The sequence below is a fragment of the Pempheris klunzingeri genome, chromosome 13 (genome assembly GCF_042242105.1).
Source record: "Pempheris klunzingeri isolate RE-2024b chromosome 13, fPemKlu1.hap1, whole genome shotgun sequence".
NCBI classification, from domain to species: domain Eukaryota; kingdom Metazoa; phylum Chordata; class Actinopteri; order Acropomatiformes; family Pempheridae; genus Pempheris; species Pempheris klunzingeri.
Window position 1 is genome coordinate 22,801,064 of NC_092024.1, and position 20,603 is coordinate 22,821,666.

General features: G+C 42.1%; 1 protein-coding gene across 1 annotated transcript; it reads left to right on the plus strand.

Moving 5' to 3' along the window:
- The first annotated feature begins 530 nt into the window (after window positions 1-530).
- On the plus strand, window positions 531-20,223 carry trmt61a (tRNA methyltransferase 61A). The gene is made up of 4 exons (XM_070842169.1): window positions 531-650; window positions 2,118-2,456; window positions 12,646-12,912; window positions 19,516-20,223. Exons 2-4 carry the CDS (start codon window positions 2,126-2,128, stop codon window positions 19,815-19,817), a joined length of 900 nt encoding a protein of 299 aa, XP_070698270.1. The 5' UTR covers window positions 531-650; window positions 2,118-2,125; the 3' UTR covers window positions 19,818-20,223.
- Window positions 20,224-20,603: the final 380 nt, after the last annotated feature.

Sequence of the window (20,603 nt, forward strand, 5' to 3'; positions counted from 1 at the left end):
TTTTTTATTCAGTGGGACTGAATTTCAATTGGCTCCATGTAAATATCTGAAATAATCCTACAAATTAAATCTGATCAGTAGATTCTGTGATATGAAATGCAAAATAATCAGTAATAATAATCCATTCTTTAAAATATATAACAAATAATGTAAAACTAGGGTTATAATTTTTAATTTTGATGCTTTAAGAACAGATTTCTACTGATATTTATGTACATTTACTTATTTCTACTTGTCCTAGTACCTGAACACTTACTGGTGGTGAAAATTATGTTGTGTAGTTTCATTCTTTTAACACTGGATATTATCCCTTTACAAACTCAACATTGGGAAGTACTTTTCTCTTGTTTTGGATGCTTCCTGGAGCCTTTCATGGCGCTGACTGAAGAGTGCAGATCTCCACATCATCCTTGCGGCCGCTCTGAACGGATTTTCCGGGTGCAGGATGTTTCTGGATCCGTGAAGCGGCTCCACATCCGGTCACGTCCAGCCGACTTCCTCCGAAAACAACACCACGTGTGCGGGGGGAATGAATGGGTGTCTGTCAGCGGCGTCCTCAAGCACATTTCACCCGCGTTAGGAGCAGAATTTGTCGCTTTCTGACCCGAGTTTGTGTCCGTTTCTAACGCAGAGCTGCTCTTCAGGAGACGGTGGGTCAACGGTTCTTTAACGGTCTGAGCGTTAACGGCTACGGTGGCTAATGCTAGCATGCTAGCTAGTTAGCATGTCGAACCGGCGCTCAGGAATCTAACATAAAATTTTATCTCAAGTTGTGTCAACAGACATTTGCACTGCGACCTTTTCTCTCTGTGTGTGTGTGATTGTACATTGCGGTTATAATTCTTATAATGAAGAAATAGTGTTCACAGTTTGTAAAGCTAGTTAGCTACCCAGCTAGCTAGCAGCCTTCAACAACATTTAACGTTAGGGAGCTAAATTAGCAAGCTATCATCACAGAAAACTTTCCTCAGTTAGTCGAAGTATGTTTCTCCACCTGCATGCGTTCAATCTTACTTTAACCTCAGGGTAAACTTGAGCTAACCCTCAACGGAGCTAAAGATAGCCAACCAAAACCAAAAGCAACACCAGAAATGAAACCTTAATTATTAAAACTAATCACTCACATCTTCTCCAAGTTGTCAGACATGTTTCCGTGAGTTTCTTCTCTCTGTAAAGCAACAAAAACGAAGTCCTCTCCTCCCTTCACTGTCTAAAGCAGCTGAACGACACCGCCGTTGTTTTAAATTCAAATTAACGGTTTCTACATCCTGACGGTATCCTAGAAACCACTGGTCCGGTACCATGGCAACGAGGTCCCCCCTCTACTGCCCAGCATCCACAAGCAGAAGCATCAACATCAGGGACAGAAGAAGAGGAATGAGTTATTAAACAAAGCACTGACAGGGATGCACACAGAGACAGAGAGGACATCGTTTTTAGTGCCTTAACACTAAATATTTCTATATATTTATATAAACAGTGATCACTGTGGCTCCTGTCTTTAACTGATGTCTGATGGCCACCTGTGCAGGTGACAAGAACAAAAAAAAAAAGGGAGGATGTAACTAAGTGAGCATTGGTTAGCTGTCGTGTAGATGTTGATGTGGTTTGTTTTGAAACCACTGATTGTTTTTATTTCCTTTTTATTGTTGCATATTTGTGGCAATTCTGTTTTTGCTCCACATGTAGAGTCATTTCACTCATTTTCTGATCTTTATATTTGCTTTTTTTGTGTTGTTGATACACTACGATTTGAATTATTGTTTGTTTTTATTGTTATTGTTTGTGCATGCACCCCTGGAAGATTAGCTGTCACTCTGTGGAAGCAGATAGATAGATAGATACTTCATTCATCCCCTATTCATCTATCCATAGAAGAAATAAAGCCTGAAATAAGCACAGTTCAATTAAAAATGTAATAATCTCACCTAGATCATTTAAGTATATTGAAATATTGCATATGTGTACAAATGCATGTCGGTGCTCTCTATTTTTAGAGTGTTCTCGTTGTTTATGTTAAAAATAATATTCAGTATAATGTTGAGAAGATTGTGTGTTCCTATTTTAAGCACACCATTCACTAACCTGAGATCATCTCCTGCGCCCCTCTTCCACAGTGCTCGCCATGAGTTTTGTGGAGTACTCGGACCTCATTCAGGAAGGGGACGTCGCCATCGTCTACCTGGGCCACGAATCCCTGATGCCAGTCAAGGTGCAGCAGGGCGCCCAAACGCAGACTCGTTACGGAGTCATTCGCCACTCCACAGACCTGATCGGTCAGCGGTACGGGTCGAAGGTCACCTGCAGCAAAGGCGGTTGGGTCTACGTGCTTCACCCCACGCCTGAGCTGTGGACCGTCAGCCTGCCGCACCGCACGCAGATCCTCTACACCACCGACATCGCCACGATAACCATGATGCTGGAGCTGAAGCCGGGATCCGTCGTCTGCGAGTCCGGTGAGCGCCACGTCATTTTGAATTGAACACAAGTATCACTGCGCTGAAAGCCCACAAATACAGAATAAATCAAGAGAAAATGTCACACAGTTTGGTTAACAGAGAATCTGCTTTAATGTGCTCACCCCTGACCAGCAGTTACATCTGAGAATTTTAATGCTGACACAAAATGGTCTATCAGAGGGGGAAAGGAAAGGAAAGGTGATTTAGCCACAGCTGTAACACCAATTTTAACTGCAGCCGTCTGTCATTCAGCAGTGATTGTTAGAGTTAGACCTTATGTGATTGAAAATGTTTGCTGGAATGATGGAGCAGGACTCAAACGATGGAAAATAGAGAAACAAAAACAAAAAAGTCAGCTAAAAATATATTAAATATGTTTAATATGATTCACATTTATACAAAAAGGTGTTTTTAATAGATTAAATGAAGCTTGATAGCCTGGTATCATCATACTAATTCACAAATTCCAGTTAGGCTGGAACCTCTCCGATCATTTTACAACCAGTGAATGCATCTTTCTTACCAACAAAAGCTTTGGGTGCTATTGTTTGTTTTTCCTTTAGACAAAATATGCCGTCCTGTTCATTTAACACTGACTTGTTTTAGTGGATTCAACAGAACGTTCCACCTCAGCGGCAGCCATCTTGGTTGTTCACGAAAAAAAGACCTCAGTGTCGCTCCTCTCCCAGTCATCAAATCAAATTCACCCCATATCAGATAAATGAGGCTGAAGGGTGAAATTTGAATATTTATGGTCTTAATTTTCTCGTTTCAATGAGGCCTCTGTTCTGTAATAGCTTGCTAGAAGCTGCTACTTTGCATGTTGGTGGTTGTAAATGATAAGAGCAGCACACAGCATGTTAATGTGCATCAGGCCGGCTCGCCTGTAAAGCGTCACACCAAAGCAGCTAGACATGTAGTTAAACTATAACTACATGTCTTGCTTTTATTTGTGATACAACTTGAAACCTAAGACAACATTCAGCAAGAAAGGCTTCGTAATCCTCTCCCTCTCAGCGGCACACATTTAGTGACAAGGTCTCAAAAGTTTGAGGAAGGCTTAGATTATAACCGCTGTATGCTTGAATTCGAATATACTCCTTGAAAACTGCTTGATGTTCAACATAATCTGGTGTTTCGTCTACACGTTCAAATCTTTTAATATTTGCCGTTGAGTGCAGCAGACTGGTGCTAAACTAGTGCATTTTTCCATTTTTGCTCTGCGTCTTGTGTCAACCCGTTGTCATGAGGGCGGCCGTCTGCTCTGAGGATGACCTCTGACCTTTTGATGATGTGGTGCTCTGCACATTGAAGGCAGATAGCTAACTATTGCCCTGCTTGTCAGCCACAGAAAAGACGATGTTCTGCACAACCTGCAGAAAGGAGATCGACCTGTGATACGATGGCCATTCATAGCTGGATAAGTCTTCTGAAGTTATCATCAATTATCAAATAATTATCAAGCATCAAATAATCATGACAATCAAAGTTAATATGAACAGCTGGTAAAATAATCAAAGTGCTTTAATACATTGATTGCACGTATTTCACAATTGCATTTATAGCAACAACTTAAATGTGATAAAAGCTTCAAGGGGCTGGAAAGTTTTGGTTTAGACGCCTTGAAAGTGCTTGAATTGTGCTTGAATGTCACTCTTTAAGAAGGTCTATGAAGCCTTAATGTGAACAGAGATAATCAAAGCACAACACGTCTGTATTGTCACATCGGTGCTGTCAACAGGAGCAATCTGACGCTGAAGTATAAATCATAACCTTCACCGTAGATATCTGTGAGGCAGAACTGCTGTGAACCCTTTACGTCCAGTATAAATCCAGATTTATGTCCATTAGGTGTCTCGTGGGTGGACGGGACGCTTTCCTCTATTGCCGCCTATATTTTTTTTTATTATTCACTAAGGTGTCAGATCTTTACCACTACAGCTGATTTTCATTTTCCTGTTCACACCTTTTGAGTCAGAGCCTCAGCTGTTGATTTTGAACAACATGCTGTAGCTGCAGATGTGCCTAAGAAAGTTACATAACACAGTATTTGTTGACACTGTCCCCCTTTTTGTCCTCCTAAACCCCCCCCCATGGCTCCTGCTCTGATCTCTACTTCGCCTTTGTTTCCATCCTCCATTCCCATTTGATAAATTACAATCACTCGGAGTGTGTTGGGGGTGTTTTCGGGCTACCTAGTAGCAGTTTCTTCCAGTCCGAGGGGCAGCGTGGGGGATGGTAGAGGATGTCATTGTGTGTGTGGTGCAGTGTTTCATCATGTTTTACTGCTGCCAGCTCTGCGCATGTCACTTTATTGATTGTGCTTAGTGAATATTGCGTGTGTGTGTATGTGCGTGCGTGTGTGTGCAAGCTAAGATTGGACAGCTCTCTGGGGTGATGAATGAGTTTGGTAGGAAATCTGTTTAGTCAGCACACACACCAGCAGCATGGAGAGGGCTGCACTATCTGCATTGGTATCACATTACTCTGGCCTTTCTTTTTTAATCTATATTCAACACTCATGCATGCATTAGAATAAAAATCACCACCCTGGACGTCTTAAATTTAGAGGAATAACAGTCTGAACGTCAGGTTAAATGTCCGGTTTATTAAATTACTTCTGGAATGCAGCGTTTTATTAGCAGCACATAACGACTCTTGAGCACCGTTATGTGTCGACAAGGCGCTAATCAGCGTTTGTACGACACAGTGGTGACTCATTGTGTTCAGCCTAATGGTCTCTAACCAGTACACGCTGTCCCGTGTAGGGGAGACTTTCTGTCAGTGAGCTGTGTAAACACCCAGCGATTAGAGGTGATAATTTTGTTTTCCCTCGACCTACATGCCAAGCTTGTGATGAAGGAGTATCCGGTCATGTTGCAGAGTCACCTTGGAGGTGGGGGGCCGAGCAATTTTACTATTTACTGTATGTTTTTTTTTTTGTTTTGTTTTGTTTTTCAACCTGTATCAGTGATTCACATCAAGCAGGTTGCAGCGCCAGTACACTGAGCAAATACTCACTGTAACTCAAGGGCTTTTGAGTCTTAGTACTGAGGCTGTACTGAGGTGTAACTAGCCAGGGGGCGGTCAGGTGGTACAGGGACAGATTCATGCCCACAAATAAGGAGATGACGGCTTGTTTTTACACTCCAGTGAAAACAGTTGCTCTGTTGCAGGTAGAAAGCTAGTCATGTCATGTATTGTTCTGATTTATTTAATCTCAAGTGTCCGATGAGTCGCCCCCCTCTGAGCCTGGTTCTGTTCGAGGTTACTTCCTGTTAAAGGGGAGTTTTTTCCTGCCACTGCTGCCTAATATAATACCTGATATTTGCTCATGTGGGGATTCTTGAATCCTTAATTTTGAATTCCTGCATCGTTGGGTCTCTCTCTTAATTTAAGAGTTTGGTCTGGACCTGCTCTTTATGGAGAACATCTTCAGATATCACTGGTATGAATTGGCGCTATATAAATAAAGATTGATTGAGATTCCTTAGGAGTTGAGCAAAAGTCAACTGGACTTGTTGAAGGTACTTGAAGACGTTTCGACCTCCCATCCAAGAGGCTTCTTCAGTTCTGAACTGAAGCCCAAAATATTTAATTTATTTATCAGGAATGTCCACCTGTGATAGTCATTTTATCATTTAAATCATTTATCAAGCACAAATACCATAAAATCTATTTCATGTGGCTGCAAGTGCCATTTAAGTTTTTGAAATAACGAGGTTAAAGACTCACTTTGGTCTCCATTAACTCATGAATGGCCCAAATCATTTTATTTGATATTATAAATCCTTGGACAAAAAGATTTCATCGACAATTCAAAAATAAAAACCTTCAGTTGCATCCATACTGACATTAATAGAGCATTTATATTAGCAATATATTTTGGGCCAGAATCAGATCAGAAACTCTTGTGGTCCTTTTTACTGTTACAGACACGTTTCAACATCAACAATAATGAACTTATGTGATTTACCTTGGACTCATGAGATTCCTGGGGTATTAGAAATTGCAATAAAAAGCCTAAATACAGAAAAATGTGTATTAGGTTTTGTATCATCTCCTCAAAAGATGCTCTGAAGACTCACAACCATCACTATCAATTGGCCTTCAAGCGGCTCCACTTAACGTTTAGGGGTTAAGTGCTTCACTGGTCTGCAGGGACAGAAGTGGGTCAATGATGGGTGGACGACGATGGGCCTGCTGGGAAAATAAGTTCTCTGACCCCTAGCCTGGTTTTGCTCCTCATCCAGCCAACCACAATGTAGTATTTGATCGTAAATGGAGAACAGAAAGTAGTTCAGGTCAACAGCCGCCTCCCCCACGCTGTTTTTCGTCTCTCTCTCGTACAGTAGCTGCCCACTGGATTGACGTCTTGTTCTGTGAGCAGATTAGAAACGTAGATATGAGTCACGGGTTGCTTTGACCGTTTGCATCAAAGCAGAACTCTCATTAAGGGGCAATTCCTTCATCATTATGTGTAAAACTCAGACAGACGAAGAGCGCTCTGAGATTTCAGTGCACAGTTTCAGTTTTTATCCTCGATAAAGTTCTAGTGGTTAATGTGGCTTTAAAGCTTGGAGTTGACAGACGTCTAAGGGGTCAAACAAAGGTGCATTTCCTCTTTATGAACCCTTGAAGCAGACATGGTGGGGCGCCACTTCTTTATTTCATGAACCAATGCAGCTTGCACCACTTTGGGCCAGACTGAAATATCTCAAAACCACTGGATGCATTTCCAAACAGATTTTATACTTTAGAGCTGCAACTAAAGATCGTTTTCATTGTGGATTTAATTTACTGATTATTTTCTTAATTAATAGTTTTTGAGTCTATAAATTGTCAGAAAATGTTTCCCAAAGCCCAAGATGACGTTCACAACCCAAAGTTATTCACTTTACTGTCACAGAGTAAAAAAAAAAACAGAGAATGAAACAGAATTTTGACTTTGGCCAATTAATTGATTATCAAAATAGTTTGCAGGTGAGTTAATAGATGACAGCTAAGTTTAAATATATAATATAGTATAAAGTTTTGGATGGATTTTCTTGAAATTTGTTTTAGACATTCATGCTTCTCTCAGATTGAATTGTAGTAACTTTGGAGAGTCCAGTTTTAACTTTAGTTCTGAAGGAACGTCATTGGTTTGGCATTTATTAGGGCATAAATGCCAAACCAATGACGTTCCTTCAGCTGTACTCTGTGTTTAGTGCTAAATGTTAGCATGCTAACATGCCAAACTATGAGGAACATGAGCTTGTTAAGGGCCGTCCTCACCATAAAATCTAACTATAATGATGTGAGCATCCACGCCGGTGAACAATGAGCTTTGCTCTCCAAGTGTGTCGGCAGCTTAGAAAAATGGATATCAAAGACTTCTGTATGTTGAGCACAAAAAGAAAGAGAAAACTTCAAAGACAAGAGTCCAACACCCTTTTGAGAGAGTTGTCGCCGTTTGAAGACAAATTTTATACTTTTCCTATGAGTCAGCATCATATCCATGGCGCTATAAATGGTATAAATATGACACCCTGTAAATTTGGAGGAATTTTAATTGGCTGTCAGTGTTTCTGTTGCTTTGATCCCGATGATATCGTTCGCCACTGTCGTTAGCGTTGCTGTGGTGTGGACTTCCACATGCACTTGAGTTTGAACGATTTTAGCATTGTTATTGTGAGCATGTTAGCATTTAGCTCAAACCACCACTGCATCTCAGTGCAGCCTCACAGACTTATTTCCTCTGTAAAAGCTGTTTATAAACCGTTAATATGCACTTTGTCAAGACCCATAAGCACGTTGCACGAAAAGGTCATATGCTCTAATTCCTGCTCTCACACAATGACTCAACAGCTGCTCAGACTCACCATCAAAAGCTGACATTTTTAACTCTGGAAAGAGTTTCTCACAATCCTCTCTGTGTGGTGGGAGTCTTTTCATGCTTCACAATTGCTTGGAGCAATTTTTTGTGCTGTTGTTTCCAACACTTGTGTTCTTGGCTGCTTGTCCTTTTTCACGATACCTCTGCAAGTTCAACAGTGATTCCACTCACCGTGTTGTCATACTATCCTTCTCTTCATACGTCAAATCAGATCGTAACTTAAGTTTAATCCCAGCTGATCGAACCAATTATCAACTCTGAGTTATGTGCTGGCACATCTCTGACATGAGTCATTGTTTGGCTCTAGGACAGAGTTGTAATAAATATTCTCATTGCAATGATTTTTTTTTTTTTCAAGCTATAGTCACACTTACAACACTTGATCCCTTTTATCAAATTTGTCGCTTCCCAGATTCTAACATTGTGGAAAATATACTTTTATGCCTCAACTGATTAAATAAATCGCCAATTTTAGAAGAAAGGTTGGATATTTGTCCTCTATAATCACATTTCTTTTTGTATTTACACATTTCTGATGTGATTTTTACACAAAACCTCTGATGTTGAGTGTATTTCTGGTGGACTTGGCAATAATCCACACTGTGCATCAGGATAACTGAGCCCGTCAGCAGCCTGGCATGAAGATAGAGGTCCAGAGTCGGTTCTGTGCTGATTGATTGTCTGTCTGTTCGTGAGAGTCGAGTTCAGACATGGTTTGAACTCTGCTGGAGCAGCACTGCCATTTCCTCTCAACAGTAAACTCTTCAGCTGAGGATCGATGTGTTGAGCCTGTTCAACAGTACGACAGTGAGAGGCTGCAGTTTGTGATGCGACTGGATTATATGGCCGTGTAAACTCATCATGTTGCTGTAAGTGCCACTTATAAGTGTTGATCAGTGCTGGAAAAAATGGTCAATCGATCAATTAGTCAGTTAATAATTGATAATTGATTTAATAATTTAAATCACTTAACAAGCAAAAACCTCAAGTTCAAAATACTTTATTGTCCCTCAAGGGGCAATTTGAGGCAGGCATGCAAACATAAGCACATAAACAATTCATGTTCACACAAAATACAGACCAAACACGACAAATATGTTAGAACGACATGCACTAGAATCAATAACCGTGGCCTGTCCATAGCTTTACAACAGCATCAAACCCCACAAGGCTTATTGACCTTACAGTTCTCTCAACATGTGCTGCTTTTCTTGGTTTTCTGTCCGTGTGAATCTGAACAGAGGAGGACATTTTGAGGCATCAAGACTTGGGCTCTGTGAAACTGTGTTGGGCTTTTCTCGCTTTTTTTCCCCCCGACACTAAATGATTCATTGAATAATTGGTAGTAGTTGTAAGAAGAGGGCTGCAGTGGGAATGGGACCCAGATCTCTCAGGAGGAGGCAGTTTGAACTGAACAGTTTAGTGTCAGATTAGATCAGATGTTACACAAAGACAGGACGATCATTAAGCCAAAGGATCCACAAAAACCAAATCAAAGTGTGATGTGTAAATGCAGAGGAGCATAACGTACTACGACTGCTCTGGGTCACGTGAGACCCAACGAGAATCTCACAGGAGCGGGAAGTTTAATCATTTTTCATTCAACCTTTATTTAAATCTGGAGACATCACTGAGAGCATGCCCTCATTCTCAGTGATGTTCAGAATAAACAACAGAATACATACAAATACATAAATTAAGATAATTAATGAGAAAACAAACAAGCGAATGACAACAGAACATGTTAAAAACAGAAATCCAACAGACAGGAGCAGGTCTGAGTTAGGTTACAACCTCACAATGTGCTGTGGCGTCAAAGATTAATAAAATATATAAGATATCTGCTTTTGGGTTTTATAGGATTTAGTTGGAGTGATGAAAAAAGCTAAGTGACCAATGAAATGCTCTGAAGAAACACCAGTTTCTCAGAAACAACTGGGGACTGAAAACATAACTTCCGTCAAAGACAGATTATAATGCAGTCTAATGGGATAACATTGATAAAATTGGATGGAATTACCTCGTACGTTACATGGTTTATATGTTAGGTCATGTTAGGACAATCAGCAGAGTTTGTCCTTCACCCATAATGATAAACGTCTTTATCACTAATGAGGTAACTCGAGCAATCGGAGAGTTTCAAGCTCTCTGCTGCAGTTTTCTATGAATCAAACTCTTGATCTGCTTATTTACATCCACGTTTCCTCCTTCCTTCGGTTCACTACAACCGTCAGAATCCATCCACAGCTTTCCCATTCGCTGTTGTTTCCAGCCGCACACCATCCGGCTCAGCAGAGCGAGGTTTTAGCAAGTCAAAGTGTTGCTGTGGGGTAAACATTGGCCTCTTTGTCGCCACGCGAACAAAGGCGGCGGTGACGTAATGTCAGCAGCAGCAGCAGCAGCAGCAGCAGCAGGAGGAGAATAAGAAGAAGAGGGTTAGGGTGGAGGATGGGTTCTGCTGGCCTCTAGCTGCGTTCTCCACGCCCTCACTGCAAGTCACATGACCGGTGGTGTTATTTTTCCTCCCAGACTGCACATTAGCGGGCATCAAGGACCAAGCAGGGAACTGCAGGGCAAAGAGGGCCCACTTAGAAATGTAGCATCCCCCCTCAAGAGCCGGAGTGGAGAGAAAACCAGCCGGGAAATGTGGCTGTGTGTCGTAGTATCAGCTGTGAGCTCTGCGTTTAGACTAAATCAGGACAGTGGAGAGCTTTGAACGTCATTTCTGAGACATAACAAATGGTACGGGTGAGGTTTTTCTAAGATAAAGTGGCTTTATGTTCCACACTTGCAGTGTTGAGTGGAAATATAAGTTTTCCTGACGCTGTTTTTACACACAACATGATGCCGAACGTGTCATTGGTACTTCATGCTCATACGTACCATTGAATGGACAGCTTTATCTCAAATGTGTTCAAATTAAGTCAGTGTTTTAAGTAATCTTTATTTTTCAGCACGTCTGCAGCAGTATTTACCATAGTTATTGATCTGTTCTTAGAGGACGCCTTAAACTACTCAAGGCTCAAGATAAAAAAGAAAAACTGGACTTTTCTGTCCTATTTTTAATGTTGAACCAAACATAACAGTGTTCTGTCTTTTTGTGAGCTTTATTATCAGGTATGTATCACTGGGAGGGATGTACGTAGGCATTTCTTAATGTTTGCATATTAGTTTTTTTGTTTTTGACAAATGACTTGGCATTACCTCGTATGTTATGTTGTTTATATTTTCACTGAGATGCTGAATATCAACATGGGGTCGTGTTAGGACAGTCAGCACAGTTTGTCCTTCACCCATAATGATAAATAGTCGTCTTTATCACTAATGAGGTAACTCAGGCTATCAGAGTTTCTGGCTCTCTGTAGCTGCTGTGGTTTTGTATGAGACAAACTCTTTATCTGCATGTTTATTTGAGAAGGCAGTCACTCTGCTAGCTGTAGCATCTTCCTGCTTTATCAGTAAATAACACAACCTGCCTTCTTATTGATACGACCGGATGTTTTACTCTGTCTTTATCATAGCAGACACCAGCGAAAGTTAATATATAAACGGGTTTAGAAACATTGGAAGCACCAAATCTGTTAATGTCCAGTATGAACAGGAGGATTAATTATTACAAACAAAACCTGCGTCAGTGTTTTTATTGGTGCTGGATTGTTGTTTAGAGACAGACTTCATCTAATCTCTAAGTGTTAAACTGATGGTAGTGCAGTAGCAGGACTCAATGCAAATCTCCCAGAGTGGGTGGTTTGAACTTTACTGCAGGCGGGAGTGGTCGGTCAAAAGATGAAGTGTGATATAGTTGCCGGATGACAGTAGTAGAAATGAGCTCCTTATGTGTGAGTCACACTGTGTCGCAATATCTGCTGGTTTATTAAGACCACGTGACCAGATTGGACATTAAACGCCTCCTCTTACGTGACCATGGACACACACACACACACACACACACACAGTACGGTGGCTCGTAATGACCAAACATTGAACCAAACGATCTAAAAGAGTCAAATCAAAGTGTTTTGTTCCAAGAGAGTGCCTTGGTTTTAAATGCACCATCTTATTACCAGCATGTCAGAATTAGAGGACACATTAATTAGGATCCTGCAGGCAGTTTAAACTTTGCTGCGGGTGGGAGTGGGTGGTCTAGGACTCACACACTGTCGTCCCACGCAGGTCTCCACACAGAACTGTTCATCAACAGGTGCTTTTAAAACATTTAAAGTCCTTCAAGGGCTTTCTCCTCACTTTCTCTACAGCAGTGAAGTGATGCTGTTCTCACCCCCCCACCCCGTGTTGCCTCTGTTGCAGGGACGGGTAGCGGCTCCCTCTCCCACGCCATCCTGCGCACCGTCGCCCCCACAGGCCACCTGCACACGGTGGAGTTCCACCAGCAGCGGGCGGAGAAGGTGGCAGAGGAGTTCAAGGAGCACCGCGTGGATCATCTGGTCACCGTGAGGAACCAGGACGTGTGCAAGGACGGGTTCGGGGTGAGCGGGGTGGCGGACGCCGTCTTCCTGGACATCCCCAGCCCCTGGGAGGCAGTCAGACACGCCAAGACGGCGATGAAGAAACACGGTAAGACACCACTGTGTGTGTGTGAGGATGTTTTCTCGACCAGTGAAGTCTTTCAAGGTTCCTTTTGCTGCTCCAGACATCAGAAACACTTAGCAGCATACATGTTAGGCCACCACATAATAATAAAACACATTAAATCATTTCCGCAGAAAAGATTAAACCTGCCAATGTTTGAAAAAAGAAAATTAATCGATTAATGAGAAAATATCCTGCAGATTAATATGAGTTGCAGCCCTGCTTCAAATATCTTGTTTCCTAAACCTAAAGACATTCAATTTACATTGATTATATTAAGAAAAGAAGCCAATCCTCATATTGACTGCATCATGCATCATACAGGGTGTAGCGTCTTGAACAAATGACGTCATGATATTCACGTAAGATTAAAGTTTTCCTTTGGTACATTCATTATTATTTCACCATCACTTATAAATCCTTTTCACCCAGTTACCAGCAGTTTTACAATATCTGGTCTGACTTCATCTTCAGCCCATTTTGAGAAACATCCAGAATCATCCACTTCCAGTTAGCACATAGAAATCATCACTAGGTTAGTCGACTGGTGCAGATCATCTAAAAGTATTTTACTTTTCAGCTGTTGCAATGCAAAATGCAATCCTTGGTGTTTATTATTATTGACCTGGAGGACACTGCTGAGTGAATAATATTGAAATCTTTGTGTGTGTGTGTGTGTGTGTGAGATATATAAATGGTGTGGCCACCATCACCTGATGTTGACTCCCGCCACTGTGACTCGTTCTGGCTGAGCAGGAGCATGAACATGTGACTGAGCGCACTTTAAAATACCAGCCAGTGAATTTATTTCCTGCCTGCGGCCGTATCGCCTCACCCTGCACTCCCAGAATCAATCCTTGTCAGCACGGCTCTCATTAACTTTGCCCTTGTGTGTGTGTGTGTGTGTGTGTGTGTGTGTGTGTGTGTTTTACATTTGTTCCTGGTCACAGAACAAACTCAGCCACTGAGGCAGAAAGCATGTGGTGGTGTCTGTGACAACCAGGACCTGCAGCAGGTCCGGACAGGTTAGCAGCTCACTCAGGTGGTCAGACGTGAAGTCACGGTTTCAAGGTCCCATAATATGCAGAATGTACTTCCTAATGTCTTTTCAACATGAATATGTGTCCCCAGTGTGACCCTGAAACTCCCAGAAAAGACCATCCTCTCTCTGTTTCCTCTGCTACATCTTCAGTATGTGAAAACCTCCTGTTCGCTTTTGTTTTTTACAGAGATGTCGACGGCAGACCAAAGCACACAGACTGTTCTGTCCTTCTAAACGTTTCTTAACGTTAAACCCTGTAAACCTGTTCGAGTAGGACTTCAAAATACTAGTATGAAGTTGAAAATGAGCTGAATATGGGACCTTTAAATGATATAGCAACCCTTTCTCACTAGGCTTTTTAAGGAACTTTGTTAAGGATCCACCAATCCAACGTTTCTCTCCTGATACCAAGTATTGATCCAGTTTTAAAATCTCTGTACCTCACCGTTACTGGCTTCAGTTTTATTATGTAAACTACAGACCATCGAATGATAGGCTGACACCAGAGCGGCGTTTTTTTGAGATGTGAGTTAGATTAATCCTGCGATGATCCAAGTACATTAAATTGAATTAATTTGCTTTATGATATTAATTTTTATTTATTAGGAATGTCACGTTCGTTACAAAATACCATGTTAGTATGTGCAGACTTTTTAAGCTGTATTATGTTATGAGTTGTTACAATGAAAGTTGAATGTTATCTAGATGGTGTTGGATCAAAGGACGGTAATGACTCATAGTAACTAGGATATATTGATCATCAACTTATGGCACTTAATGGCCCTTTCTTTACTTCCAGCGCTGTCGCTCCAACCACACTGGTCTCCAACCTCAGCCTTCAGTGTGATCTCAACTACAAACCTGTAAAGTTGTCTGACTTCGCCTTGACAGAATCTTTCCACGGAGGGTTAGGGTTATTTCATGATGATCCGCTGAAGGTGGTAACTGATGCTTTAGAGTCTGAGGGTTCAGTAGAAAGAAAAGCCACCCGTAGTTTGTGCAACAATCGTGTACGCCTGTACGCTTTACTCAAAAAGTGAGTGACTCAACCAGATTTCCATCCAAATTTAGTGTAAATTTGAACTGAATTTACAGAAAATCGTTAAAAGAAAATGCAAATGTTTCCATTTACTTCCTCTGAGTGAATATCTGGGGTTAAGTGCCTTTAGATAAACAGTTGGTGGCGTTAATTATCCAGTCATGTGCCATTAAATCACTGCAGAAGAAGAAGAGGGTGCAACATAACTGAGAGAGCGGCGGTCAAATCCCGAGTGGTAGAAAATCACGTTGAACACATGATTGGAAACATTGCATTTATGTTTGCTTCGTGTATTAACAGGCGGAAAGTTACTGCTGCTCTTCATCACTGATCAGATGTTTTTCCGATGTCACATGCTTCATGTACGTCACAATTTATTCCATTTCACTTTGCTGTCGCATTTTACTACACCAGCTTTTCCACCTCAGCCAAGTGTCATAACTTCTTTTTGCATTATTTCAAGTTTTGGCCGTTCCCAGCCGGCTGCTTTGATGCCCGAATGGAGAATAAGACAGGTGAATGGAAACACACCTGATGCGAAAGTGGGTGGTTTATGAGTGAGTGTGGAAGCCTGAGTGCACGCTCGTATTCCTGAGCCACATAAATGCAGCGTGTTTTTAAAAAGTAAGTCCCAATATGAAGAGGAATGCAGGAGGAGCGAGGATGCTGCTCTGCCTCCTCCTCCTCTCTGAATCCCTTTTATGGTGCCACTGCTACATATTCCTTTCATGAGCTGTTGACCCTCTCACACACACACACACACACACACACACACAGATTCAGATAAATAGAGTGCAGCCATTGTAGAAGCAGTCTCATGACCATACAGGGTTATGCTGCAGGGAGAGAGCTGGTAAATGTGGCTTCATAAGGAAAGGCTTGATTTACTTTCCCACCACTCAAGCTGGATGCTTCTTCTCCAGAGAGAGAACTTACCCAAAAAAAGACACACGAAAAAAACCTCACCTGTGAAGTGTCTGAGGTGTTACGCTAGTTTTTTTTGTTGTTAGCGTGAAAAGTTCTGTTGTTTTACCCGACAAGTTGACAGACAAAATTCATCGCCTTGTCCTGCACACATCGACTCCACAGCTTTTCTCAGACTCAGGAAAAAGTAGCTGAGAGCTGCTTTGCTGCAGTGGACAGAGTGTGAGACAAGTGGCAGTGAAATATTTCTTTCTTTTTTCCCCTCCAAGTTTAATTCTTCTAATGTTTTGGCCTGCAGCCCAGCCCTCTATTCAGCTGCTCTTTGAGAAGGGCCGTAGATCCTGACAGACCTCACCCCTCCCCTCTCCTCCCTCCTCACTCAAAGACTCTTATTATGCAACCAGAAAGCAAATATGTCCACCGAACACAAACACTCAAGAACCAGATAAGGAATCTTGGTTTCTTGCATGTATGGATCCTCGCTGTTGGACGTACAGTTGATTTTCGAGGCTATTAATAACGAGCAGAGACGCCCTTGTATAATCAACAACTCGGCCCCCTCCCTCTGTGTTCGTCCTGGTTGCTAGGAGACCATTGAGTTGTGTTTATGGCCTCCTCGAGGGAGAACACTGGTCCTGTTAGCCGAAGGAACGACCGCTATCTGAAACATCCCCAAAGTTTCCTGTAGCGTTTATCAGACACAGTGGACTCTTCAGCAAGGCTGCCCTCTGCAGACCTGCTCCTCGGTTCAGTGTGTGTGTGTGTGAGTGTGTGTGTGTGTGTTAATGACTTCAGAATCTGAAGTTTTTAATCACACACACGGTGCCTCCCTGTTTTCACCGCAGCATTAAGCAAGATTAAATGGGCAGATTGCAGCACAGCTGTGATCTGTGACCCTCTGAGGTGAAAAAACCCCAAACTGTGGCTAGTAGAAGGTAGAAAAAGGAGGCTTTCAGCAACATGTGAGGGCTAATGGAGTTTATACTGTTGCATTTAGGGACTTTGAAGTCTGTAGTGCACCAGAAAATATAATGAAGGCTTTTTAAATCATGTATATAAAGTACTGGAGGAAAAAACAGAAGAATTACCACTGAAATCTTCTTGTAAATTTGGCTTTACATTGTGTGTAAGTGCAGTTTTTTTTTAGGCGTGGTCTTTTGGTCCGGACTGAAATGTCCCAGAGGATGAATCAGACGGGAATGTAGAGTCCACACTAGAGATTATGAACCCCAAAAACATAAACAGCCTCCACCTAAGAGGATGAATCCTAATGACTTCCTTTAGCGCCACCATGAGGTTAACATTTTTGGTTTTGACTAAAATGACCCAATAGCTGTTGGATGGTTTGCTGTGAAATTGGGTGCAGACATTCATATCTGAATTATAATGAGTGTCCCGTATTTTGGCTTATGACCAGATTCCCATCAGCCACGGGTGTACAAATATTAGCATGCTAATGTGCTAAAGTAAGCTGGTTAACATGCTAAACATCAGCATGTTATCAAGTGAGCGTGTTAGCATGCTAGTGTTAGCATTGATTTCACACAGCCTCCCAGCGCTGCTAACATGGCTGCTGTTTTGTCTTCTGGAGCTTCACCTTTACTGAACAGGCTGCTCAGGCTTCATTAAAACATATATTTATGATGATAATATATCAGAAGACAATGTGAGATAAACCTACAGAGAATAATTGACTGAATCTGCAGCTCCCCTCGGCTTTATGGAGCTTTAGCTGCAACTGTACTGTTTTCATTCACTCTCACGGCTCTCTTGATGTTGATTTCAGCTGTTGTTTGCAGAAAAGCTGTAAAAAAAAACCCACTGCAGGCTACCTGCTCAGCACCAAACAGCAGTGAGACACAGTTAGCAACTAGCTAACTAGCAACAGTAGTTGGTGGAAACCAAAAACTGAGCTAAAAGAGAGTGAATATTTGACTAAAATAGCGTATTTGAATGCTATAATTTCAAATATCAGAAGTTGGTTGATCTAACTAAGGAAATATATAAACATTTATGAATTAAAGAAATAAAAATAAGGATTATTAATCCTGAATAAGCAGAAGAAAATGAATGGATGGATGGAAAAGTATATAAACCCATTTTCTTTCGTTGGCTCTAACCCCTCCCACCTCCAGCTGTACTGGTCAGAGTCACATTCTTCCCTCTCCAGGTCAGCCGGTGAAAGGTTTCTTGGCTCGTCGCTCCGGCCTCCCGCTGCGAATCCCCGCAGGGTTTCATTTGGATTCGAGGGGCCGGAGCTGGTAGGTGATCTCTGTTTATTAGAGCGCCTGCTCATCCCCTGATGATCCACAAACTCCAGCCTGGAGCCCGACGGGTCACAGGCCTGCTTTGTTAAGGAAAATAATATGCTTTAGGGTGTAAGAAAAACAAAATTATTAATAGTAGAAGTATCATGGGTTTCCCTAGAGTGAGCCTGAGTCCATATTAAGTTCATAAATGTGGTTTAGATTATTTATCTTTGTCCGTGGCTGTTTTTTTTTTTTTTTAAATGAGCTACACGCAGATAACAATGAAAATACGCCCCCTCTACGCTCCTTTTGAGATATCTGATGCTGTCGAGGAAGGTTTGATTTGCTCACGTCTGTCTTGACCAAAATAACCACACAAGAATGGTAAATTGTGTAATCTGTTGGAGCATCTCAGTTCATAAATCTTCTGTTTGACCTCTCGCACAGTCTTTTCTCGCTGTGAGCGGATCTGTAGAGAATGATGTGAACAGAGATTCGGGGTAAAGAGCATCTGCAGTGATCTTGTCTAGCTGCTCTTGAGAATCACTGAGTGTAAACTACAGCCGTTAGAGACTCCTGGTGCTGGTGCATGCACTCATCTCAGCGTTTGTGGAGAAGTTATTGTTAGCATCCCTTTCTGTGTCCCAGTTTAACTCGCTGTAGAACTCATCAGCAGTGTTTCCGTTATTGATTCACTGTCATTTTCCCAGACACTCACATTACCCAGTATAACTTCCATCCTGTTGTTGGCCGACGGACTCATACAGCTTGTTTCTGCTCTTTCACAGGAGACAGAAACATGTTTTATGCTCCATTAGTTGTTCCATTAGCTCCGTTAGCTAAATACTGGCTGCTAACAGCTAACTAGCTCTCCTCCTGTCAAGCTCAGCACAGGTTTGTTGTTCACAGTGCAGCCTGATCAGGAATAGGTCGGGGTCCCCTGCGCTCTTTTCATGATTTTAACATGTGAGAAACACTCCTACCAACATCTTTAGTCCCAATTCTTCCAGGAGATGTGCGGCTGTTTCACTGGATAAGTCAAACTTTGACCCGACAGCTGTGAGAGAGGAGAAATCAGAGGGTCACCAAATTCTGAACATATGATTCAACCTCTGAGGAACTTGACAGCAGTCCCTGCAGTAGCTGTTTGGATATTTCAGCTCGGACAGAAGTGATGGACGGCCGAGTCTCTAGCGTGTCTGAAAATCAGCCCGACTGGCCTAAAGATGCTCAAAAGAAGGCGACATATTTGTTGCTGACTGGTCTGAATTATTTTTGAGGAGCAAGACGCCAACTCTCTCTCCCCCTCTCTCTCTCCCCCTCTCTCTCTCCAGGAGGTCGGCTGTGCTCGTTCTCTCCCTGTATAGAGCAGGTTCAGAGGACATGCGAGACTCTGGCGGATCAGGGCTTCGAGGAGATCAGCACCCTGGAGGTCCTCCTCAGAGTCCACGACGTGCGGACCGTCTCCCTGCCGCTGCCGGACTTCGGCCCCGACCCGTTCGCTCAGACTCCACCGGGCGCCGCTGAGAAAACGCCCCCAAATCAGGCCTCAGCTGCCTTGAAGACCACCACCCCGCCCAGAGAGATCCCCGGGCACACAGGGTACCTCACCTTCGCTACCAAACCGAGAACCTAAAGCTCAGAGGTATTTTTCTTCACCTCCACCAACAGTAAACAGGACGGGGTTCATAATCCGTACTTTGCCTCACTCCACTTCATTTCACATGTACATTAATACGACTGTGATAATCCAGCGGGGGTGCCAGGCTCCTCCAGGTCCCGGTTGGCACTGCAGCACCGAGAGGACTTACACTCTTACGTAATTTTGAGCTCCTGTCACTTTGCACCGGTTTGTTGCTTGGATCAAGCAAGAGTGAAAATCAAGTTGACAGTGACTTATTTTTGAAGGGAATTTACTTAAAAGCTTTGTGCATCATGACTTATAAGATGCCTCCTCTTTTATAAAACATCCTTTTTAATTAATCTTTTCATTTGTTGGGGGAAGAAATAGTTTGTTTTTTTTCACTTTTGTATTCAAATAAATACAATAAATGTGTGAAAAGATCCTTTTTTTTCTTGATAAATTTATTTGACGACCATAAAATACCGACGACGCTGCTTCACCAGCAGACAGTTATGACAGTAAACAATAAACATTAATACTATAAACCCGACAGGCTTGTTTTTGTGCTGTTTAATCCCCTCGCCAGCTGTTAAAGTGCCCTTGAGTAAAACATTGATCACCTACCAGATCAATCAAAACAAGAGAGATTGTGAAAATGCTAAATGCAGCATATTACATTTTAATCCAGATTAAGTTTTGTTTCAAAACTGTTTATTATTTCTGTTTGTACAAAAACAAGCCTAAGCCTTAACGGCTTTTTTTCTGGAGCTTTTGACCGTATCACATTCTCTTCATCAG

Bases quoted from the DNA above. Each gene is read 5' to 3' on its own strand.
- trmt61a (XM_070842169.1), top strand. From the start codon at position 2,126: ATGAGTTTTGTGGAGTACTCGGACCTCATTCAGGAAGGGGACGTCGCC. The intron at 2,457-12,645 runs GTGAGCGCCACG...CCTCTGTTGCAG, and splicing joins ATCCGTCGTCTGCGAGTCCG to GGACGGGTAGCGGCTCCCTC. The intron at 12,913-19,515 runs GTAAGACACCAC...CTCTCTCTCCAG, and splicing joins GACGGCGATGAAGAAACACG to GAGGTCGGCTGTGCTCGTTC.